The sequence below is a fragment of the Meleagris gallopavo genome, chromosome 1 (assembly GCF_000146605.3).
Source record: "Meleagris gallopavo isolate NT-WF06-2002-E0010 breed Aviagen turkey brand Nicholas breeding stock chromosome 1, Turkey_5.1, whole genome shotgun sequence".
Taxonomy (NCBI): domain Eukaryota; kingdom Metazoa; phylum Chordata; class Aves; order Galliformes; family Phasianidae; genus Meleagris; species Meleagris gallopavo.
This window is the reverse complement of record NC_015011.2, coordinates 177,518,326-177,535,658: the sequence shown is the minus strand read 5'-3', so window position 1 is coordinate 177,535,658 and position 17,333 is coordinate 177,518,326. Positions and strand designations below refer to the sequence as shown.

General features: G+C 38.6%; 1 protein-coding gene across 1 annotated transcript in view; it reads left to right on the top strand.

Annotated features, from left to right (window-relative positions):
* Positions 1-16,097, top strand: part of RNF17 (ring finger protein 17) — a gene marked incomplete at its 5' end in the record, with an annotated part of 29,295 nt that extends 13,198 nt beyond the window's left edge. The window contains 15 exons of the mRNA XM_019612092.1: positions 36-186; positions 2,015-2,133; positions 2,954-3,044; positions 3,547-3,662; positions 3,956-4,245; positions 5,381-5,544; positions 6,316-6,435; positions 7,441-7,521; positions 8,184-8,309; positions 10,784-10,894; positions 12,469-12,625; positions 13,354-13,489; positions 14,399-14,588; positions 14,946-15,047; positions 15,407-16,097. Coding sequence (XP_019467637.1) covers positions 36-186; positions 2,015-2,133; positions 2,954-3,044; positions 3,547-3,662; positions 3,956-4,245; positions 5,381-5,544; positions 6,316-6,435; positions 7,441-7,521; positions 8,184-8,309; positions 10,784-10,894; positions 12,469-12,625; positions 13,354-13,489; positions 14,399-14,588; positions 14,946-15,044 — 1,951 coding nt within the window. The remainder of the gene's footprint in view (positions 1-35; positions 187-2,014; positions 2,134-2,953; positions 3,045-3,546; positions 3,663-3,955; positions 4,246-5,380; positions 5,545-6,315; positions 6,436-7,440; positions 7,522-8,183; positions 8,310-10,783; positions 10,895-12,468; positions 12,626-13,353; positions 13,490-14,398; positions 14,589-14,945; positions 15,048-15,406) is intronic.
* Between the last annotated feature and the right edge of the window lie 1,236 nt (positions 16,098-17,333).

Sequence of the window (17,333 nt, the reverse complement as noted above, 5' to 3'; positions counted from 1 at the left end):
TTTTACCACTAGAAGAATGTATTTTTGAATATTAGTTTACAGGAGAAGATGGATGCCTTCTACACAGAATCCCAGCCCCAGTCTGTGAAGTGGGGAAATAATATGCACTGTGCTGTTTATGTGCATGATTTGAAACAGTGGCGTAGAGGACGGATAAGCAGAATTGTCTCTGAAACAACTGCTGAGGTAATCTCTCATTCTTACTTTCCTAAAATTTGTAAGCATTCATTGATTAAAGTCTGCATCCTCTGCATTAATGCTTTCTCATACAGCCTTCTGATTTTTGTCAAGCTGCAAATAAAATTGCTGCCCATCAAAGCTCAAATGCTCTTCGCAGGCAACCTGATAAATGAAAAAGGTGGATGACGTTGACTTTGTGTGTGTTTACGCTATGCTTTGCAACATGGCTTAGATTCACAGGCTACAGCCTAGCAGATTACCTTAGATTCCATTGGGAATGTGAACCTGTCTTTGTAAGTCAAACTTAATGATACTTGCTTAAAAAAATGGGGCTGATTGGACTGAGTGCTGCACCACAGGAACAAATGTAATCATGTTCCTTGAACTCTAAGCTGGTGGTGGTGTACTGTTCCATGTGAGTCTGACATCTGCCTTCTCACATAAGTCTGTTTCAAACGTGTTTGGTTGCATTTCTTTGTCAAGAGCAAAGAGTGCTGGGGAAGGCATGTCTTTCTTAGGTAACAACTTGGATCAAAACTAAGAGTCTTACAGTCATACAGGGTATCCAGGACTAGTTTACAGCTGGTTCTTTCGAGCTTCACCACGTTATGTACGTGGGACTTGCCAGAAGGAACAAAAGCATGACTTTATCTGCTTGTTTTGCAGTAGATTATCTGCTTTCTCAGGCTAAGAACCCTCAAAAAAACAGTTTTAAAATATCAGTTGGAAATGCTGGAATTACACTATTCTGTCACTTTTATAGCACTAACTCAGTGGATAACAATTCTTGTTGTTCTGTTATATGAAATGACAAAGGGGCAATCGCCCTTTTTGTGAGATAGCTGCTCGAGCATACAGAGCTTTACCTAGGGATAAGGAATGAGCTGGCTTAGAGTTTATGGTTTGAGATTAGTGGCAAACCAGTATGGACAACTTGGTGGTTGACTGCTACAGATCAACTAGGAGGAAGTAGAAGAGACCTACGTACAACTGGGAAAAGACACACGTTCTAAGGCTGTGGTCCTTAGGGGCTTTTATATATTAGAAGGGCAACACAGCAAAGCACAAGCAATCCAGGAATTTATTCTACAGTGTGTTGTTAACTTTATGACGTAGATGACTGATTAAGGAGCTGACATGGGAAGGTTCTTTTGGAACTGATGCTTTTGAACATGTGAGAGCTGGTCTGGAGATATGCAGATGGCAGGCAGCCTTGGCTGCAGCAATCAGGAGGCAATGGAATTTGGGATCCTGAGAGGAAGGAGCAAGGCAAAGAGCAGAATCGCAGCCCAGGACTTCAGGAGAGTCCGTTTTGGCTTCCTTTGGGAATCTGCTTAAATGGTACCATTAGGGAACAGCTGAAGTGAACGGGGGTCCAAGAGCTGATTATTTTCAAAGATATCTCCAAGCTCAAGACAGGTTCATCAGCGTGGCCTTAGAAAAGAGAGAGAGGAGAGCAGGGATGTTTTGACTTTAGCAAGGTTATTCCAGCATTTCTGGATTTACACACTTAAATTTACCTTAATTTAACTGAGACAGCAGAAAAGAAATGAAGCAGGTGACAGTCTTTGTGAAGTTGTTCAACCCTTTATGAAGACATCAGTGTGATTTGTCATCTCAGCACTGTGACAGACATCTGCACAAAGGCCAGCGCTGCTCTGCATGTGGTGTCTGTTAGGAATCTTGGTAATGTTTGTTTCAGTCTTGCTTACCTGTTCAGGAATGCTTTAGGTGTTAGTGGTAACACCAGGAGAGTGTGTGTGTGTGTGTGTGTGTGTGTGTGTGTGTGTGTGTGTGTGTGTGTGTTTGTTTCATTGTATCTTGTTTGTAACAGGTACTACTCTATGATTCTGGAGCGGAAAAAACAGTGGATATCAGTTGTCTGAGAGTACTTCAGGAAGACATGAAGAGAACTGAAACATTAGCAATAGAGTGTGCCTTAGCAGATATAAGGTAGCCTTCCTTACCTTTATGCTGAAATAACCACATCAGAAACCTGATAATGATATAACTTAATTTTTTCCTATATTAGTACTGATGATCTGTGATTTGAATATGATGGTTTTGGTGGGGAGGGGGAGATTGGATAAAAAAGAGACAAGGTGGGAGCCTCCTGTTATCTTTTTTGTTGTAAAGGGTTTGTTGTTTTTTTTATTATTAAGAGTTATGGTAGATACCAGTGAAACAAAATACGATACACAAACAAAGAATGTTTTATAGGGTGAATTATGCTGGGGAGATGCTACAGGTTTCCTTATTTCTCTGAAGACTTCTTTTCCTTGACATGGAATTTGAGATGAATGAGATCTCATGAAAGTGTTTAGGAGATCTTTCTTTTATAGACTACAGACAAGGAAGAGAACTGGGGTATTCCCTCCTCCATTCTTTTTTTTTTTAATATACTTTGAAGAAGTATTTGTAATACTTATTCCATGAATGGATATAAAAGGCTATTTGCAGGTGAAGTACGCATTTTCCTTCATTCTTTTAAGACAGATATTATACTTTCAGAGTGCACGGTTCTCAGTTTTAAGGTACGGGATGTCTAGATTTGAATCCTTTCTGTCTCATGGATTGAGAGGCAGAGGCAAAGTAACTTTTTCATTTAAAAGGTTGACTGTAATAGAATTTGAGGTTTGTTGGTTTGTTTTTCCCCTGGCAGTACAGGCAGTCTAAGAAGAACATCTAAAACCTCCGCAGAGGGTAGGTTTTGTGGATAAAGTTTGGGTGCACTGCCTTCTCTTTCAGTAAAGGAGATTATTGTTTCCTTTAGACCAACAGGTGGAAGCACGCAGTGGACAGCAACAGTGTGTGAATGTATATCCTACTACCTAACCGGGGCAAAAGCGAAAGTAGTAATACAGGTTTGTAATCCAGATCTGCACTGCAAGTAGTCATTTAGCTTCTCACTTCTGTTTTTGAGTATTTTCACTCCTCTAGGAGTCCTGAGAGGAACGTGATTAGGTTGTTGTTTGCTCTGAGGTTTTTTTGTTGTTCATTTGTTTTACTTCTGTTTTTCACTGGAGCATCCATGTACCCAGAATAGAAGGGAAAAAAACATCTTAGGTATACTTAGTTACTGAAGAATAGTATTTCCATTTTCATGATCTCTGGGCTCTGGCAAATCCAGCAAGCAGCTGAGCTTTGAAGCACAATTTTACTCTGTTACTTCTTCCAATGCCATGTTTGGAACAGTGTGTAAAATGATGAGGACAGTGATACGGGTTAAGTAAACTTTGTATGTTCTGATTGGAGCAGAGACGTTCAGAGTCTGACTGGCAGTCTGCCTGATGAAGTGAAAGAAGTGCTGGTAGTTGAGCAGAAATGCATGTAATCGTGTTTTATGGCTCTCATAACTTGTTGCAGGAAACCATTCAGGGGAGCACATTGCCTGTGAAAATCCTTTGGAAGGATGAGGCAGGACAACTGATAGATTTTTCAGAACACCTTATTGAAAGGGGTTTGGCTTTTAGAAACACAAGGTTTGGATCCTTCTTTTTATATCCTTTCAGACTCGTAGATCTACGCTGTGGTGAAATAATTCAACTTTCTATTTTACTTATTACCTTCTACATTGTATGTAGCAACGGAACACCATCTTAAGTAACTTACATAACTTAAGAATTTTATATGTTCCACATCTGTTTAAGCTGGTAGATGTGAGATGTGGTGGTATGGTATGTAAAAAAGGATTTGCTGACTTTGTGGGTGTTTTTTTCTTTTTTGCTTTCCATTGTTCATCAGTTAATATATTGATATGATTTGGTTGTGCTAGAACTGATAAAGCTGCTGTGGCTTATGCAGTCCCTGTGAAACATCCTGAAGTACGTTTAGAGCAAGTGAACCCACAGGTGAGCACTTGTAACTCAGAACCTGCATGTGCAAGAAGCAGCTCTGCTGAACAGGAAGACATTAATGTTTCAAAGAATGAAGAGAAGTCCAAACTGCCTTTGGAAATGAATAAAACATACAAACCCCCCATTATACCTGAAGAAAGAAACTTTCAGGCTGTAGTGAGTTGCGTTGGAAATGATGGAACTCTTTATATAATACCAAAATCATCTGGTAAGTTTGCATGGAAGGAAACCCGTGTATGTCTATGAATCCGACTGTGTTAGTGTATCAGAAAATGCCAGATGGCTTTTATTGTATGTGTTCTGTATTGAAACGTAGTTCTGAAAGTTTTCTCTTAGGGAATGCTGTGCTTTAGATAGGGTAAGATTTTAGTCTTTTGAGTGAGGGCTGTGCCGACCATTGCAGCTTCGCTGCTTTCAGATTAAAAAGCTCAAATCCCCACCAGGTGGCGCCGCGCCCTTAAACAGACCCAGCTCAGCTCTCCTGTCCTTCATCGCCCCGCAGGTCGGGAGCCTCGCCATCCGAACGGGCAGGCTGCCTGTCTTGCTTCTCTATGCCGTGTTGGCTAAAGCAGCACGCATTTTATTTTAACTTTTTTTTTTTTAATGTGTGGTTCTCTTATATTGCTGGATTTTTTTCCTTCAATTTGAGCCCAGTACACAGGGGTTTTTGTTTTTTAATAATTTTGCTATGTTCGATTCTGTATCTCTTATTTTCTGCTGGAACCCTTTGAAAGGTGCAGTTTAATCTGGCAGGTGCAGCGTTAGTCTTCAGTACTGTGATAATCTGCTGTGTTGAGGAAAAAGAATTTTGCCAAGGGAAAATTCCTTTTGTCTCTCTACAAATATATTTAACTGTATGAAATTACAATAAACCCTCTGGTCCAGTGCTGTGTTCTTATAGTTGTTCCTGTAGAGTATGTCCAGTGCTGAACAAGATTTTTTAGGCAACTGTTCTGTGCTGGCTTTTGTCCTCTTGTGTCTGACAGTCTGCTGGCTTGTTCATGCAGCGACTGTCGGATTCCTCTTGTCAAGGTGTCAGCTGCAAAGTTTGTAGACCCATCTTCTCAGAGATTAGAACCCACAATTACTAATGGGCTTACTATTAGAAAAGCAATTTCCTTCTTGTTGAAGTAGTAGCTGATTTGCTTAAAATACAAATTGAACATACCTACTGTAACAGTCTTGCAAAACATCGTTTTGGAATAGCAGATATACTTAATGCTTATACATGTCTTTGAATGTGCTGTCTCTTTCAGGTTTCTCTTTAGTGATCAGAATAATTTGTACAGACTTCGAATTTCATACTGTACTGTCCTTTTTTTTTTTTTTTTTTCTTTCCCCAGAAAGTGAACTAAAGAAATTGATGGTTGAAATACAAAGTAACTTTAAGTGCCTTGGTCTTCTGGAACCCTATTCCTGGAAAAAGGAAGAAGCTTGTGTTGTGAGAGGGTCAGATAGCCTTTGGTATCGAGGTAAAGTTGTAGAGCACGGTGGTGGTACTCTGCAGGTAAGTTTGATTGTATGTCTCGTGGGTGTGTGTGAACACGTACCTGTTCATTTTATGTATTTGTAAATAATGTATTTCAGTGCTTCAAATTTCTAACTCTTTCTGTTCAGCTGACTTTGCTATCCAGATGCTCATTCTGTTTAAAGTTGATCAGTGTTCTGATTTTGTATTTATCTTAAAGATAAATTCTGTCTGCTTATTTCAGTTTTCAAGTTTTTCCCATGCTTTTTCCTGTTAATGATAAATGCTTTTAAGTAAAAGCTGTCTTCAGTCCCTTGATTAGCTGCAAGTAATCTCATTTGATTTTCTGTGTATGTTTTTGTTTTTTTTTTTTACATTTTTGTTACAAACGTAAGCAGAATGCATTGAAAATACTTCTTTAGTTTCCATCTGACCAGCCAGTAGTGGTTGTCTCTTTGAAATCTTTCTATTGCTGTGTTATAGAGTTCCTTTTTCTACTTACCTGCTACTATTAACTAGTCTCTTCAGTCTGCGTGAGCTTTTTTATTATAGCAAGTCTGACACTTTCCACAATGTATTTTTAGTTAAACTGTTGTAGATTATCACACAAGAGGCAGATTGTGTGTAAGACTAGATTCTGATCTACCATGGTGGTTCTTTAATCTTTTCCTTCATTTCTACTTTGTCACATTACACACATATCAGGAAATGGTTGTTTTTGTTCCAGAAGAGTGGATACTGTAAATGGACACTTTCTTTTATTAAACTTGTCTCCTTAAAAACAGGAATGATTTTAGAAATACTTTACAGGTACAGTACGTAGACAGTGGTTGCCTAGAGAGGGTCCCTCAGTGCCACCTGTATCCAACTACATTGTATACCTCTATTCCTCCATTTTGCATACCGTGTCAACTCTACAAGACAACACCAGTGAGTAATACTAAATTTTGAGGCTTTTTAGTAGGCAGTTATTCAAACTGATAGTACTGTTTTGTCATATAAAGGTTGAGTAGTTTGCTTGTATTTTTGCTTGCCTTTGAGAATTCAGAATAGCTGAAAAGATCATTTCATGAGGGCTGTTCTCTATCAGAAAGTGCTTGATTGCTTTCAGAAGTGACCATGCTTCAAAAGCAGCCATCATTGGAACAAAGTCATTGTGAGACAGGACACTGCAGTGGCTGGTGGTTTGCTGCTCCGCAGTGGCAGTTTGTTCTACAGTATCAGCAACAAGAACCAAGTCCTGGCTTTCATGTTGCAGATCAGAAAATGGTAACTTTCCAGTTCTTGGGAAAGTGATTCTGTCATTTTGAACATAGCTACATGGGAAACAATTTGTTTTGCTAAACTAATACAAATAGTTCTTTTAAGGCTTTTTTTTTGTTAGACTCAGTAAGTAGTTCACGTGATAAGCTGTGAAGATGTTTACGTATGTTACCCATTTTTTAAGAGGTGCATTTAAGTGTAGACTACTGAAATAACTAGCTGACTTTTAAGAAAACAAATTGCCGCAAGATTTCAGCGGTTCAGTTGATAGATTAATAAAAGTAAGCTTACAGGTGTGGGGATCAGGAAGCAAATAGATTTGAAGTATTCTGTCTTCTGCTCTCTGCTATATTCAAGTCTAATTCTATGTCTTTGGATTATGTCTCACAGAACTTACACATGTACATGATAACTCACATAGTACCATCTCTTTCTGAGCCACTTCAAGATTTGAAAATTGCTGCATCAGCGTTGTCATCCCGTCAGTTTTAGTGTAGCAAATAGCAGAAAATGTTACATTGCTCTGGACAGACCGGACTAACAGTGTGTGTGTTTTCAAAGAAGCTGTTCAATGATAGGCACATCTTTTTGTAGTAGTATTTTAAGAATAATATGAGCATGCTATATGTCAGCACGTGAAAGTTCAAGAGTTTCTTTCTTCTTACCAAACAGATTGGAAGTTCTTGGCAGCAGGATGCAGTGGATCTCCTTCAAAAGCTACTTAGAAACGAGGAGGTTGAAATACATGTTCAGGTAGTGTAATTTCATCGTTGGTGTGGAATGAGGCTTATCTTTTTTGTTTGGATTTCTAAACCTGCATTATGAACACTAGCTGAAGGAAGGTAGCAGTAACTGTGTTTCTTAAATAAAACGTTTTTTCATCCTCGGTCTTTGTTATGTGTGAGAAGGAAGGAGAATCCAAAACTGAAGTTGCCGTCTCATGGTTTTCAGGCTTTGAAATGTATCCTTGTGATGTAAACGATTTTTTGTTGATGTTTGTCTTCTGTTGTCATTCTGATGTGGTAAATTCTTCAAAATCCAGCTTTCAAGTGACGAAATTTTGACATAGTTAAGAATGGGCATGTCTAAATTAATATATTAGCATTACAAATAAACAAATATCTATTTTGTCCAAAAAACCTGAAATTTCACATAACTTCTAGTTGTGAAAGGAAGGAACTTAAATTCAATGAGAAACATGAGATAATGTTTCAGTGTTACACTGAATAGTCGCTGCTACCATTCCACGGGGAGACTGTGATGCTCCAGTTTGTCATAACTCGTGTTAAGCCAACCTTATTGTGTTTGTACCTTTGAATGTATGTGCGTGGTGTCGTTCGAATTTCCTAGCCACTATTTCTAAAACCTGACCACTGTTATTACTGTTGTAATTTTATTCTGCCTCTTGTAATTAGGAGCTCCCTGATAGTCCCTGGGGAAAATTGTCCATCTGCCTGTATTTCAGTGGAATGTCAGTTTCTTCCTTCATGGCAGACAAGAAGTACTGTGTTGTTGATGACTGTCAGGAAATAGCAAAGCAGGTGAGGTTTTTGTCTCTTTCAGCTATTGGAAGGAATACGTGGATACTTATTGTGAATGTTGATGATTTTATTTTCTTACACTTCTGTATAGTTTTGCAGCAAGACCACGTATAGCAGCTCCTGAGCATAACAAATGTAGTGTGATACTCTGCTAAAATTGTATGGAACAGTGAATGGCCAAAAGTTTGTTCTTGAACCTTGTACTGAAAATGGATTTTTAGTCTGTTCAATTTGTATGTTCCTCTAAAATTTAATTTTAAAAGGATAGGAATAATATAAAACTCCTGTCACTTTGAAGGGATTAGTTAATCCTAGAAAAGCATCTAAACAGAACAAATCTACAAATTCATGAAAAGGTTGGTTGTTGTGTCATGTCAGTTATTGTGAGTTGGCTGCTTCAGTTCAGATACGTGTCTTAAAGTTCACCTATATAACTGACTTCACCTAGATAGGGCCTCTCTTTAGATGGGAGAAGATCGATGTGGAAAGTATTTTCTTTTCCCCCACCTCCTAACTCTTTATAATTGCTGTTATTCACTTCTTTCCATCTCACTGTGCCCAAAGACAATCATACTGGCTCTGGAGGAGGAGGGGAAAACTGATAGGAAATTGAATGCTCTCACTTCTTTCTGGGAGCAAAAGTTGGCTATGTCACCAGCAAGGTAAATCGAGTGACAAGTGAAGGCTCTCCACATAAAGCCAACAATCCTTAGAATTAATTAGATTGTCCATTTCAAATATTTAAGGTCTTAATGCAAGTGATAACTGCTTCCATGTAAATGACTCCCCATTTGTTTTCCAAGTAGTTTCTTAATATCTACAATGAGTTTTATGAAGTGCTTGAGGAAGTAGAAAGAAGTAAAGAGTAGTTGAAGGATAACTTTTTCTTTCCAAAGTGAGTCTCTGCTTCAGAAAATAATTCTGCAATATAATGCATAGTGCTGTAAGTCTATTAAAATGCAAGTCTTGGAATGTATGATGCAGTTCAGAGAATGTTTGTGTGTATTAGAACTAAGAAACCACGGAAAACGTAAGGAAAAGTAGTCTCAATGTTTTCATGATGTCAGCACGTGACACACAGCTGTCATTGAGCTAAATGTGAATCTTGAGATTGTACCATGAAAATGAAACATGGAAAACAAAATTTCAGAAGGAAGCTGAGCAGAAGGAAGAGGAGCAGAATTCAGAAAGCCTGGAGTACTTTCTTCAAGCAGATTCTTTTCAGGAATAAGTTGTTCTGAGCAATTTATAGGAAAATGAGTATCACAGATGTACCATCTCCTGAGCAAGAGGAGCAAGGCATCCGGAGCTCAAGCTGGTTCCAGAAGCTGTTTGGAATAACAGGTGGATGAAGCTTGCAGCTCTGGGTTTATCTGTAGAGACTGAACAGCCATCATCACAAGCCTTGGTGATAGACTGACTGAAGGATATCATTAGTATATAAAGCATATCCATTGTAGGTTTTTTAAGTGTGTTCATGTGTTTACATGATTGCGTGCATGTGTGTGTAGTGTGTGTGTGTATAAATATACACCTACCTATATATATATATGTGTGTGTGTGTATGTATGTGCCATTGTGGGGGCTGCAGGTTTGTTTGGGTGTCACTGTAAGAGCCATGCTGCTAGGTGCTGACTTGTGCTCATGTGCTCGGACATGGGGGGCTGTGATCTTGCTTCATTCAACAGACAGGTTTTTAATGTGTTTGTTCTGAGCTCAGACCAGACTTCTAGAAATGTTGTTTTTGTTTTTTTTCTTAATAGCATATAACTATATAGAAGTTATTTCCATCCATTTGAAACAAAATCAGCTTGAAATTCCTTAAACCGACCATTTCTGTATTTACTGATGTATTTATTTTGTATCTGCATTTTGCAATACATATTGTTCCCTTTGCTGTGAGGCTCTTGAAATCTGCAGATTTAAGCTCTTAATCTGAGCAAAGGTTTGCTCATTCTGTTCCATCTTAAGCTGCTCTTGAGATTGACAGGTTGTTTTTAATTGTTGCTGTTGGTTTGGGGGTTGTTTTTTTTTTGTTGTTGGCTTTGGAGGCAAAACTGGGGAAAGTCTCTCCATTTTAGGTCAGGAGAGAGATGAGCTCCAAACTGCAGCTGTTGTGGTAGTTACATTCAGTCTACTGACCATAAGAAAAGACCCTTAAAAACAAAAATAAATCCAGATCTGTAGACATCACAGAATGGCTGAGGTTGGCAGGGACCTCTGGGTCCATCTGGCCAAACCTCTGCTCCAGCAGGGAACAAGCTGAAATGTAAACTGAATCTTCATAGCTAAGTATAATCAGGTTGCCTGTCACAGTGTTCTTGATTTTTATATGTCTGTGTGTATCAACAGCATACTGTTTACATTATTAGAATGATGTTATTACAGTAGTATTTGAGCGAGAAATCATACAGATGCTAGTTTGCATTTTTGTTATGAAATACGGTGCTTGACTGAAGTTTGTCCTGGTCTAGGGGCTGGTTGAAGGACGCACTCCTGTTTTGCCTTCATACAAGTTGCCGCTGCTACCTGTTCAAGGAGATATCTTTCCTGTCAGGATAACCCATTTTGTGACCCCTAAGGAGGTACGATTTGTGAACATCTCACATGCGTTGCAGATAGGAAACTCTGCTGTCTCATGTGCTGGTGAAGAAGATATCAAAGCTTTGCTTTTCAGAAAATACCAAAAACAGTGTTGCAGAATGCTACTTATTTTATTGATCCAAGGTGGTCAGGTATCTGAATGAACTCTTAATATGAATACTCTTAGGGGGTGTGGCAGACAGAGAAATAAATATTGCTTGTTGACTCGGGAGGAGGGGGAGGAGAGAAAAAAAAATGAAATTTTAGGAAATAGAAGACTGTAGTGTGGTACTATTAACCCTGTATAGTAAGAAACTAGATCACTAGGTTCAGTTTCACAGAACAATGAGAATTTTTCTCTATTCTCCAAAAATGAAATTGCTGGGATTTTGTGTACAATGTGAACCTTTTCTTTGTTCAGTGATTGGTCATTGGTTTTCATGTGATCCATACATAGCTGCCCTCTCTAGTCTCCCAGGCAAAAGGCTGAATATTGATTGATTAAATAAAAGATGCCTGTGTGGACTAAAAATGCTGGATGAAATACAAAACCAGGAAGCAGTGAGAAGCTGATTGTGCTGCAAAATCTAATGTTTTTTGAGCGTGTTTATCTGTGTACAAGCACTGTTTTGGTAAACCAAAAGAACAAGTTTGACATTCTTGAAGTGATGGTTTTAAATTCAGCATTATGTTTTGTTGTAAATTCACCACATCTAATTTACTTAAACGTAAAGCATCTTCACCAGAATGTGTATTCTGCATAGTCCATTGTTTGGACTAAATGCAGGATGGAAGTATCTGGATGTTTTCTTTGATTGTCTGGTCTGCTTCCTCTCTTATGGGAGAAACATTATAATGAGTATTTTTTTGTTCATTTTGTACACATTATTTGAACTCTTGCTTCTGATCGTAGCGTATAATCATAAACACTACACTCTGCTCTGGACTCATGTATTTAAGCACCATTACAGGATGGAGTTGTAGTTTGACTGTATGTTTGGTACAAATTAGAAAACTGATTTACTTCCTGGCTCAGAAATACTCAATTATTAGGACTATCTGTAAAATATCATGATGTTCAGAGATGCCTTGGGTGGATTTCTTCGGTAGTTGTTTTTCCTTTGGACCCACAGCATTATGCTGATGACCTAATGACACATGAGGGAATTGGAATGCCTTGGCATAGCAAATACAACACTGTTTCAAAAGTTCTTCTTTCAGAAGTTTTAAAATTAATCTTTGGTTTGCCATTACAAAGTGAGATCGTTTATCAAGTAGCAGGAGGGAGGAATCCTAATGAGGTACAGCTATGGAATCTTACATAGGTATGTTTTCTAGTACATGTGTTCCTTTCACTTTTTTTGTATTGAAATGTGGTTTTGATCAATGGTTACTTGCTTCTAATTTGGGGGGAAAAATTACATGAACACAAAATTATTCTTAAGAAAGAGAAGAGAGTTGTGTGCAGAAACCTTTCCAAGATGCAAATAAATATACTTCCAGTAATCCTCGATCACTGAAATTCGAGGGTTAAAAGAAGCCTGCAAAGTTCATAAGAGAGCCTCTTCCTCAATAGGTATATATCTGCCTTAATCCATCTGAGAACCTTACCAAGCAGTCTGCCACAGAGGGAGATGTCAGCTGTTTCTCAGAGTTGAAGACCCTTGATGAAGCTCTGAAATGGTGCAATAAATACGTGTATACTCTTCCCCTTCTCACAGACTTCAGAACAGGTACATCAGTGTGTTCATTACCCCCTTGTTCTGTATGGATGTTCAAAAGCCTGAAATTATTTTCCAATAATAGAAATAATTCTGTTTCAGTGTAGCTTTAAATAAAAGTCTTTCAGAGTGCATAACTGCATGATGATTATGTGATACACTAAATGGAGACTTTTTTGTCATATTTCTCCACTGGAAAATGATGGAAAGAACTCAAATTTCTGTTGAAACTAATGAGAACAGACTTTAGATTGTATGTGACAGTAATAAAGCTCTTCCCTGAAGCTGTAACTGTGGAAGTCTTTCTGTCAAATACTCAAAAGTAATAAGGTACTTGAAAAAGATCACGTAGCCAAGAGTTGAAGTGATGTGAACCGTAGAGAGTGTCACTTCACTTTAATTCTGAATTTCTCAGTTTAGTCAAAAGACAGACTTGGTGAAGGAACCAGTTAGTGCTGGCACTGGGTTTCTCCAACTAGTAAAATTCTGGTTGGGGCTTGATGCAGTATCTGCCTTGTACGTTCTAGATGCTGTCTTCTGTGTTAAAAGAATGTGAATCAAAGTCGTAAAGCTCCAGTACTGAGCACTCTGAATCTTTATTCTGGTAAAGAAACCAGACTATAATTGCATACTAGTGATAGTGAATTAGAATTCAGAGGGAATTGGAAGACATGTAGAAGAAAGTAATAGCATGAGTTAGAAATGGAAGAAAACCTGAATTTTTTGTGTTGTTTTTACAGAAATGCCTTGCCTTGTAGAATACGAAGATAGTTTATGGTATAGAGCGAAGCTCCAGTCTGTTGAAGAAACTGACACCGTTAAGATCCTGGTTCAGTTTGTTGACTATGGCAATTTTTTAGTTGTCCCAACAAGCAAGTAAATATATAAAAAAAAAAAACAAAAACAAATGCATGTATAACATGGGTGTGCACGTGTGTGTGTGTGTGTGTGTGTACGTATATATATACTTATAACTGTTTGTTTTTTACCAATACTCTTAACGTAGAGATACATAAGTAATAGTTCATCACTAGATATGTATTCTGACTGGTGCTGAGCCAGTCCAGGAAGAGCTTCTGAAGCACCAACCCCATGCACTGGTGTCAGCTGGATATTGCAAGCACTCGACTTTTAGGGTCCCCTAAACTACTTGGAATTTTCTCTCTTGAAGTATTTTCTCTTCATATAAATACTGCTCAGTCATTCTGACATGCTCTTGAGCTCACTCAGTAACTAGTTCCTTGCTTAAGGTAACACAAGAAAAACGGGGATTTGAACAGCTGCCCTGCTTCTCGAACTAGTTAAGATCTTGGGGAGAGACTTCTTGCTCAGCTTCCACATTTTTCTTTCTGAGATAAAAAGACTGTGATGAATGGAGAGATAATAATATAAAACTGAAGTACTCTACCAGGTAATCCGATTTGGGCAGTTCAGAGTGAAGCATCGCAGAAGTCCACATGTACCAGCTTTGGAGATCTGCATTGGGTGCCTCGGCCTCCCCCCAGGCGCAGTAATGAAACCAGTGTGCTCAGCAGGCTGAGGGTTCTGTATGGAACTAGCCCTGCTTCTTGATAGTCACCATGCTGAAGTCCTTTGAGAGCGTAGCCCTCCAGATGGATGAGTTTGGTGTAACGCCATCAGGTTATCATAGAGCAGTGTCCCTGATCCCAGCCTCCTCACTTTAAATCTTTTGCATCAACCACTGAGCTGTCTTTCTGTTCTTAATAATGGTTTTGATTGACAGGTAGACTTTTATAGGAAAACATTTTTCTTTCTTTGTTGTAGATTGCGTCAGATACCTCTTCACTTGCTGAAGTATCCTGTTCAGGCAGTACACGCCATGTTGGCTGGCTTTAAGCCTTCATTATGTGATACAAACGTAGAAAGAATTCCTTACTGCCCAGAATGGAGTGTAAAAGCATTGTGGACTATGATGGACTCCGCGGAAGGAAAACAGCTCTCTGCTTCCATACTTGTGAGAAGTATTTTCTCTTCACACTTGTTTAGCCTGAAATTCTGTCTAGCAATCTCAGTATAATTTCTTTTTTGTTCTGCTCTGGACCCTCATTATTTAAAATTGTGAACCATTTACTATGAAGAAATTGCTGTTGAGGAGAGAAAATCATGTGGCTCTTTTCTTTTTCATGGAATCAAGACGCTTCTGAGCATCCCTTTTCTTTAAAAAGCAGTTTCCTTTCCTTAAAAACAGAAATACTCCATGCATGCATGGAACTGTGAATAGAGCCAGTGAAGTTGTCGTTAGTGTTGATTTGCTTGGAGCTGTGAAGGGCTTATTGTCACAGTACTGAATAATGTCACTTCTGATTTTCAGTCACTTTCACCAGAGGTCACAATTTTCCTGTATGACGAAGAACAAAAACTAGTTCATATGAAACTGATAGACATGGGACTTGCAGATTTGGACGAATGAAGTGTAAGTACAGAGAATAAGAACTACAAATTTGTACCATCATGAAGGGCATTATTTCAAAAACTTTAAGCCAAGGTCTAATTTGCCATCTAGTGCTAATTGACCACAAGCAAATTACATGTATTTAAAAAAAAAAAAATTCTTCTGTCCCTACTTCTCTAATGAAATAAAAGCTGTTTAAAAGTGGGAATTACGTAAATATTATTGAAGCCCACATAATAGCCGTAAAAAAAACAACGGTTACTTGGAGTGTTAATATAACAGGGAGAATGCTTCCTGCTACTCACTGAAAAAGGTAACTTGCAGGTGAGCAGCAGTATCCTCTTCCCAAGTAATTTTAATAACTTATTCTTCATTTTCAGCATTTGTTCTCAATGTCTGTGCCAGTGGTTCTCAGACTGTGTTCTCATCTGTGATTGTTTATGAATGTCCATCCAGTCAAACATGAAACATAGCAAAGAGAAGCTTTACAGTATGTGTTGCCTACAGAGATACTGAAGGGCTACTTCGTTCTGGTTTTTGGAGGGGTGGTTGGTTTTGTTTCTTTTTAACCAACTCAGTGTTGCGTAGTTCTTTTCCCTCCCATTTATTAAGCACTCTTTTTATCTGTGTTTTCTCTGGTTCTGAATCTTGAAATAATTGGACTTCCTCTAAGCCACTTTTGACCTTAAAGCCTTAAGTACTGTTCTATCAACTGTTTTTGTGAGAGCAGATGGAATGAGTGTGAAGTAGTGAAGAAACAGATACGGAAGTAATGTTGGGGCACCATTGATCATTCTAATAGGTGAAGGGATGATGATGCTATGGTATAACTAGTTTATATTTCAGGCATATTTGATGACTCTAGTGCTGCAGTACTAGAGTCTGGAACTAGGAATGAGCAGGTGGGAGAGGTGGGAATGTTACTGCTGTTGTTGCAAAACACAGTTGCACTGTTGTGTTTTGGTTTCAGTACAAGATGGATGCGTTTTGTTGTTGTACCTTTTCCTCCTCCCTTATCTGCAGCATTCAGTTGAAAGTGTTAGAATAAAGAGGAGCTTGCTCAGCATGAAAGATGGTGTCTTCTCTTTTATATGAAAGCATTCAGATCTTACTCATGTAGCATACACACCTATATACCCCTTACATTCAGGACTCAACTCATAGAATGTTTTGTTTAAATTACTAAGGAAAGACAAAAATCAGTGCACCAAAATACCGATATTGTAATCTTAGACGTGGAGAAGGTGAGAGCCTTCTTTTAACAAAATAAAGTTATTTTACTTCCTCAGATCTCTCTGAAACGCATTCCTTCACCACATATCCACCTGCCTGGCTTCCATCTAATGCAAGACCAGGCTTGAATCTCACTAAAATCAGCTGAGTCCTTTACATTTTCTAAAAATTGAGTAGTTCCAGTCCGACTCTCTTGCTTCAGTTTTGCTGATTTGATCCTCCTTCAGTTCTTGAGCAAGGTAGCTGTCTGCTGTTTGTTTTCTTATTGTCACCATAGTACTTAAAGATGCCCACTCTTCTTCACTGTAACTGTCACATAATCCTGCATTCAGTACAGGCTGCTTCAGTGCACACACCACACTGTGCATTCATTGACTGCTGATAATCCTGTCCTGTGTTACTGTTTATAACCTTTATATGGAGTGTTTATGCAAATCATTTCAGCGACCTGCCCATTCATACTAAGTAATGGTTAAGAATACCTCAAAAGAACAGCCTCTGTTTTGGTGGTAGCAAAAATAACTGTTACTGCAACTGGAAGATCACTTTGGGAAGATGCCCTCTGTAGAGGTGTTTGCAGGAGCTCTTATGCACAGGTTACTTTTATTTCTTGGCTTTCTGCAAGTTTAACAAGATGAACAAAATGGAGGAAAGGCAACATTCTGTTTTTAGGCTGTTGATTTTGTCACTGACGCCATGCAGGTAACGTGAAAAACAGCCTTTCCAGATGTCCACATAGAACACACATGCACAAAACTTACCTGTAGAGATCAAAGCCATATCTTGCTCACTGTTGCACAGGTGTGCTGTACATTTACATCATGTTTCTACTAGCAGGGGAAAGGTCATTTCATGGTCTTTGACTGTATTCTGGTATTGAAATGCCGTGTGCTTTTGAAAATACCATACAAAGCTGTTGTCACCTTCAGAATGTAATGTCCTTACTTCAGGATAGCTGTTTATAATTAAGAAACAGACCTAATTACATGAAGAACTGCCATTTAAGACTGCCAGAAAAGAGTGCTGGCCCATGCACACAACCATGCAACTCCTAGTTGAGTAAGCATAGGTCCT